Raw genomic sequence first — 8,282 nt, forward strand, 5'->3', positions numbered from 1 at the left:
GTGATTATGTTATGTTACAAAAGTGCAATTGTCCTTCATTTCCATCAGGTGTATTTCAGGCATCTTGCTGAAATAGAGGAACAAAGCAAAATGTCAAGATGCTAAACTCTCAGTTTGACCTAATTTAAAATCTGTTTTGAGAAAGGTTGGAGAAAACATGATGATTCTTACCAGTAATGCACGTCCTCTGGTCTCAATGGGCAAAAATGCCACTCCTAACGCACAAATCACACACGCTGTGGCAAACGGTGACAGGGCCAGAATTACAGACCTAGACATTAACACCTTTGACACACGCAAACACAGTGTTATCTTTGGGTAAATCAAATGTGTTGAGCACACATTTGAACAAATCTTTATGTACACACACACACACATATGCAAAGTAAAACACATAGAGCACCTGTGCAATAAAAGGTGCGATCATTCCTCCAACTCGACTGAAGGATGTGCAAAAGCCCATTCCAATTGAGCGCACAGCCGTGGGATAAACCTGTACATAAACACCAAATTTTGTGGTGAACTCTTCAAGAGTAAGTGGAGTGTTCATACTGTATGTCGGGTCTCACCTCTGCTGTGTAAATGTAGACCACATTAAAATTCATGGAAACCACAGAGCGGAGAAGGAAGAGCAGTACAGTGAAACCAAGCCTGCAGAGGGAGAGAAACATTTTTCAGTTTTCTACTTTAGCTGCACTTCTAACATGTGGTCACAGGAGGGCAACTACATGTTTGAACACCGTTATTGTGAGTAACTGACTATGTGCATACAAGCATACTACCATACTACTTTTATTAAATCTTCAGTATAGTTTATGTACACTGTTTATAGTATATATACCATATGTAAAGCGATTTTATTTTTTAAAGACAATCTAGACATACACAACTCACTTTTTGTATTGAACACAATGAACACTAATAGTATCTAAACACATATGGCACTATAATTAATAACTACTGCAATAATAAAAGCAGTATGTTATTGCAAGCAGGTACAAAATATATTTCAACATTAGGTGCACACAGAATAAAAAAAAAAAGCAATAAAATAAATACTGTGATGTAAAGTGGGACTAGTGAATCGCAATGTCCTTTTAATATCGTTAATATATTACATTTTATATATATTTTAAATATTCCGAACTAGTATTTATTTTAAATATTTATATATTGTATATTTATCTTTTCTGTTTTCATTTTATTTGACATTTTAGTAATTTTGTTGTGTTTTTGTTAAATTTTTATTATTTTTCGTTCTTTATAAATCTTTAAAGCTTTTATTAAATTTATTTCAGTTTTGGTTATTTTAGGAAAAAAAATTATGCCTTGGCAACTCATTGGGAAAAAAAGTCTAAATATTAAATATTATTAAATAAATAATGTCTGTGTATGTTTGAGTGTGTGTGTGTGTATGTATGTATGTATGTATGTATGTATGTGTATATATATATATATATATATATATATATATATATATATATATATATATAGTATATGTAAATAAATTAAATAACAAAAATGCTTTTTATACTTCTAGTTTTGGTAAACAATAATAACCCTGATGAAAAGCATTTGAAATCATTTTACAGAACAAATAAAAAATATACTGACCTTGTTGTGCAAATATTAACAAGCATGAAGAAAACGGCCGACATCACCTGAAGTATGGCCATACTGGGCTTCCGCCCAAATATATTTAACAAGAAAATATTGAGGGGTATGACTGCAGCGGAAACACATGGAAAAACATACATTAACATTCGACTAAGCTGAGTGTGTGAAACCAGATTGAGTGAAAGGTCAAAGGTCACTCACGTGCCACCTCGCCTAGACAGCTGATGAGGAGAGTCTGGTAATCAGCCATGTTGAATGGGATGCAGTAACACAGCGCCTCCTCCTGGTTGTGTTTGATCTGGTGCTCTGGATCAGCGTCCGTCATGCACAGAAGATTCTTCTCCAATAACTCAGAACTGCTCAGAACCGAGCCATAATAGGAGAAGGAGGCCACAAACCTGTGGAAGAGCAATGCAATGTGTCAAACATCTAGCAAAGTAACCAAGCAAGTGTATTTGCTGATTTCACACACACAACACAAAAGAAACAAACCAAAGGGAAGTGTGTCAGACATTACCATGAGTACCACAGCAAAAGTGATGTTCTTCTAAAAGCAGGGCTGATCAGAGTGACAGCATTTCCTCTTTCTGTCTGAATACAAACAGTCCTGTTAGTTGCACTCAAGTGCGTTTACACTCACTCATATAAATGCAATGATGATAATTAGATGAGAGAGATGAGTGCCTTTTTTCACTTCACTTCATAACCATTGAATAAAAACAAACCTACTGTCTCAAACTATTTATATATTTTGAAATCTGGCTTCATTATTACACATTACATAAAGAAGTACATCCGTGTGTGTAGGATATGAGTCTGTCTATATTTTTTAAATAATGTACAGTATATCTGCACCATATTGGTTATTGGCAGATATTTTTTATTTATCCGTAAATATTGTATATTTAATTTTGCATGGTCATTTTCACTATTTTTTTATTTTTTTTAATTTAAATGTCCTAATGACGTTTCTCATCTTGAAAATTTGATCGTTAAATGTTATAATGTGATCTCGAGCAAAATTTCCATACTACACTTTGCTATGCTGTGATGCCTAAATTAAAATTATAAATTTTTATATTGGTCATTTACAAGTTGCTATCATAATTTGAAAACAATTAACTATTGGTTCATAGTTTTTGTCCTACATTTTTACTATCAGGGCATCCTTATAATATAATGTATATATTGCTGAAAATGATATTAAGCTATATAAAATGATTTATATTTTATTTACTTTTGCTTATTGGTTAACTGATACTGTTAGAGTCATAAAAGGCACAGATAAAGAAAAAGGAACTTCTCATACTCACCACTTCAGGTTCCCGTAGTTCTCCTTCAGGTAAGGTGGCGCCATTCATCTTTGCGATCCAGGTAAGTGTAGACATAGCTCCTTTTATGTTCCCTGCTGAAACCTGGAACCGTGCAGACTCAGGAATAAACTAAAAAAAGGAAAAGAGTGCGCAAGTGAGTCAAAGACAAACATCTACTTCCATTTTCCCCAGCATGTTTCAGCACCATTTAAACAAAACTCACCATGAAGAGTCCAATGAGAATGATGCTGGGGATGATAGAAAAACGGATCATCCAGCGCCAACCCATTGTGGGCACCACTGTCATGCCGAGAATAATAATAAGCATAGATCCCAGCATCCAGAAGATCTGTCAACCAATCACAGGTAAGGTCAGTATTGAAGGTTTCCCAGTTGAAGGTCAAACATAACTTTACATTTTGCACTCACTGAGGCAAGAGGCAGCAGATACGCTCTGTATTTGGCCGGGATGAATTCAGTCTTCAAGACAAACCTTTAGAAAGAAAATATCAAATAATTTGAAGAATAGTTCAATGCATCTGAATCACTGTTATTATGCATACTAGAAAATCAAGGCCGCCACAGTTTGTGATCAGTGAAATTCCCAGTTATTACTGGCTCAAGATTGAAAAAATATCATTAATGAATCATTCAAATCTATTTGTGAAACAGTTTGTGAACCAGTTAATTTAAAATAAAAGGACAATTCGCTCACACATCAACATTTCTAAGTCTGTATATACATGTATAAATGTATATGACTTCAAAGATTTCATTAGTTTCCATAACTGTCCAGGCCTGAAAATGTAAAAAGATATTCAGTTCTGTACATATGGAAATGATGAGGAGATATCTGCACAATCTCACCCCTGAGATGTAGCCGCGACGCCGCAGCCCACCATACAGCGTAGGAAGATGAACCAGCCATACGATGGAGAGAATGAAGTGAGCAGAGAAAAATATGCTGCCCATATAAAGCCTCCAAACACCACCTGTGCACAAAAACAAATATTTTCTACAATTTACCCAAAATCCACACTCTAGCACTTATGTGTCAAAAGAAAAACATCGCCCGACCTTCCAACGTCCATATTTGTCAGCAACATAGCCACAGAGGACCCCAAAGACCATGAAACCGAGGAACACCATCTAAAACCATACACATACACAAACAAAATAAGTATATATAACGATTATATATAATCATAATGATTATTTCCACATCTTATAGAAAAAAAAGTGTATGAGAAAAAGGTGTGCAAGTATTTTACACAACAATTTCTCTCAGTTTGCATATAAATCTGGGACAGAAATTAGTTTTTAACATGAAATTCCCCTTCAAAAAGATACCAAACTAGTCAGACGGTCACATGTGCGTATCTTGCACTACAACATTCCATTCCTTTCAAACTTTAGAGCGAAAACAAAATAAAGGGATCTGATTGGACGAGCCCCTCACCGTGGAGACGAGGGCCACCTGCCAATCCTCTAGACGCCATTCGCATCGGATCTCAGGAGAAACCACAGCCAACAACATGATCTCCATCGCCTCCACTATCTACACACACAGCACATCAGCAATGAAATGTGTAAACAGTAAAAACACAGTATGCTGGTTAATGAATTACAAAGTTGCAGTTTTCTTACATTGGCACTGCCCATGATGACAAAAAGCAATATATGGAAGCGTCCGAAGCCGATGCTCTCCACAGCATCCTCCACGGTGTAGCATTTTGGTTCTGCCTGGGCTATAGAAGTCAAAAATCAATTGAGATGACTAAGTTATGAATTTTACTTGGTTGCTCACAAGCAGAGTAGTATAAACACAAGTGCTTTGTTTTAGATGTATTGTTGGTTTGTTCTTCACCTTTGGCCTCCGCAGCTTCAGCAGGAGAGTTATTACAGCTATTGGTGTTGATCTCCTCCTCCAGCTCCACTTCCTGAAGCTGGATGGCATCGACCAGCTGCGTCTTCATGGAAGACGAACGCTTTAATGCCATCCTGTTTGAAAAGTCTACTTATTTCCTGAATAGTAGGCACTGAAAAGGGTAAAACTTTTATGTTAACAAAAAGGTAGACCTAAAATAAATAAATCAATATTTACATGAAAGTATGATGGTTATAATGTATGTGTTGGACATGGTGTCAAGAAAATACCACGCGTTTTTCTGGTTATTTTTGGACATACCACCATATTTCTGGACACCATTAAAAATAATACTATGTTTTGGACATTTAAAACGGTTATACCATTTTTTACCAGTACCATGGTATTCGCCTATTTTTGGACATACACCATGGTTACAACATGTTTCTGGACAGGTAATACTGTTTTTGTACATGAACAATGGTTACACCATATTTTCTTGTGATTATAAAATCAAATCAAATAAATTATGGTTTTAACAAGGTAGTACCAAGGTAGTACCAAGGTAATATGTTTTTTTTTGTCTTAAACATTGTTAAACCATGTTTTTGAACATGTCACTGGTCTATTTTTTTGGACATACATCAAGGTTATATTGCACACATACCATGACAATACAATGTTTGGACAAGAACAATGGTTACACCTTAATTTCTTGGACAAATACCTTGGTAATATCATTATATTATTTGATAACATTACTGAGCAATGGTACCATGGTATATGGATAAGATAATCATTCAGTTGCATTTCATGACTTCTTAATACCTTTACTGACTGTATTTTTTAAGTCCTGTATTATGTCACAATCATATTTTTGAGGGATAAAGGTACATCAAAAAACATTTAATACATTTATTTTAGAAATGTCTGAGTGTGAGAATAATAAAATAAATGCTTACTATAACATCGGATGATGAATTGAGGTCATCAAACACGATTTTCTGTCATGTCGACGCTTTTCCCATCACATCTCATCCAGATGGACACTTTTAGTTACTGTACTTCCCCTACAGTCACCTGTTCGAGAATTCCCGTATGTTGTGTCAAAACCTTTCAGCGATTTATGCAAATCAATCTCACGAAGCGCTGATAAAATAGGTCCAGCAGATTTCAAAACTATAAATCCAATATGTATCTATTACGAATGTACTATAATCCAACGTCTGTCTCTGTAAGAATGTTAAAACTCCCTTAGAAAAGATGCATCACCAGCCTCTCCCGCAGTAACACCCGAATACACCTGCAGACAGGTAAAACAACGTCACACACTTCTCTATAGAAGGGGCTCGGCTTAGCATTTAAAGGGCCATGTCTTTTTTTTTCTGAGGAGATCGGGTTTCTTTGCTGTATTTAAAGGAACTGAGGGCTATTTAGTAAAAGTGGACAAACAGGTTTTAGGCCAGTTTTGCTTTTCTCCTTCCTCTACTGACCTATAGCTTGTAAACAGTGCTGTGGACACTGTTTATAATGTAGGCTACATATGAATTCACGTAAAAGAAAACAATGTAATTCATCGGACCTGTTAGGCAGGTGACATGAGTAATGTTACAGGTTTTTTTAGGGAACAGGGAGCGGTGAAACTATCCCGATTGGCAACATTCAATTCATTCGCAAAGTAGCGATGTCCGATTCGTGAATGAATCTTTCTTCTGAGTCGAATCTTTTTAATTTACGTTCAACGTGTTTACAGACCAGTCCGAACAATTGTTTACGAGTCAGAAAATCACTACGTAAAATAGCCCAAACTTTAAGTACTAAATTTAGTCTTGAAAGTTTAGAAAGAAGCATTGTATATTGTTTATATATGCACATGTGGAGCATACTTAATGAATCGCCTAGGTAAAACATTAACCTATTTGACTACAAGAAAAGTAAATAAATCACTGCTATGTTTTGTTTACTTGTTATAAATTGGCCCATTGTATTTTATACGATTTTATTTTTATTGAAGCCTTATTATCAACCATATCTGAATATTGATCTATTGCGTAAAACATAGACAGATAAAACCAATAGCTTCAAATACATTTGTAGTATTAATCTCTTCTTTGTAGATGTATTCTGCGTTGCAGAATACAAAACAATTGACCGTTTACCCAGCACTGACACAAAGAGACATAATTGACGGCACATTGTTTATTAATTAATTTACACAACAATATAGAGACATTAAACATCAAATACTTGGATGCAGTTGGCAGAGACCAAGAGAGAAAGAAATAAGACAGAATGAGAGGAATATAGTACATATCCCGATAGGATCACAAAGACGGTGTAAGCATCTTCAACAAAAAGATGAGAATATTGTTAGATTTCAGGTAGTTTACATGAAATGAAAAATTTACTTTCTGTAAGACTTCGTTTACATTCCTATTACATCCTCTATGGCACCGACATAGGGACAAGGGGAGGTATACTATTGCCCACACACACACACACACACACACACACGCACATTGCATTCAGTTAATCTCAGAATTTGTACATTGAAATTGCTATAAATGTGATTAAGGTTAGTTCAGTGCTGTAAGGTTTTGATGGTTTCAGAGAGTCACACACAAACACACACACACACACACACACACACACACACACACACACACACACACGTTGAGTAGCACCATGTTAATCAAATGACTGTAAATATGACACTTATTCTCAACCTAGTCGTTTATTAATGCATACAGTTCAAGAAATAAGCAAAAAAAAAAAATATATATATATATATCCCAGTTGGTCTTTGCAGTGGGAAAGAGAGTCTACCAATGATGTTTGCCTCTTACTGGTCAACTATAGACTATACTGAATATTTAAATATGGAGAAATGTCCATTTACATATTAATACACTTTTTATATGATATATTTTAGTCGTAAATATTGATTTTTTAAATACTTTCAAAAATATTATTCAGGTTTATAAATGACAAAATACTTTTTTTTTCTTTTGATGATGATCAGGGTGGTTTCTCTGTGCTTTGACCACTGGTTTTTAGTCTCATAAACCATTACATAGTAGTCTTTCAATGTAGGCTAAATTCTATCAAGTTTGTTTGTATTTTTCAATATTTTTAGATTATTAGCATGCCCATCTAGACATTAGCACACAAAATAAACAAGGAAGAAATAAAGCGTAATCCATTACTTCACATGCATCCCGATTTAAGGCCTTTCCAGGAGTCATGATTGATAGAAAAACAGAAAGAACGAAGGAAGGAAAATGATAGAAGCAAGAAAAGAGAAATAAAAAAGGAGAGAAAGAAATAAAAAAGAAGAAAGAAATGGGTTTCCACAACTCGTTGTTCCATAAACTTTGAAGTAATTTGTGAATAATGGATATGGATTTTTAAAAACATTTTATTGCACTCGCAAAAAAACTTTTTTAAGTTAATGAAATAACTTGTAGGACTCTAGAAAATATTAT

The 8,282-nt window shown here is 34.8% G+C and overlaps 1 protein-coding gene across 1 annotated transcript; it reads right to left on the reverse strand.

The window, feature by feature from the left end:
- Positions 1–6: 6 nt before the first annotated feature.
- Positions 7–4,964, reverse strand: svopl (SVOP-like). The gene is made up of 15 exons (XM_026222873.1): positions 4,798–4,964; positions 4,578–4,678; positions 4,390–4,488; positions 4,008–4,079; positions 3,798–3,922; positions 3,360–3,423; positions 3,154–3,279; positions 2,931–3,059; positions 2,135–2,208; positions 1,819–2,015; positions 1,615–1,726; positions 570–651; positions 404–493; positions 172–285; positions 7–67 (listed from the first exon to the last, which is right to left on the reverse strand). Exons 1-15 carry the CDS (start codon positions 4,928–4,930, stop codon positions 56–58), a joined length of 1,530 nt encoding a protein of 509 aa, XP_026078658.1. The 5' UTR covers positions 4,931–4,964; the 3' UTR covers positions 7–55.
- Positions 4,965–8,282: the final 3,318 nt, after the last annotated feature.

Source organism: Carassius auratus, chromosome 4 (genome assembly GCF_003368295.1).
Source record: "Carassius auratus strain Wakin chromosome 4, ASM336829v1, whole genome shotgun sequence".
Taxonomy (NCBI): Eukaryota; Metazoa; Chordata; class Actinopteri; order Cypriniformes; family Cyprinidae; genus Carassius; species Carassius auratus.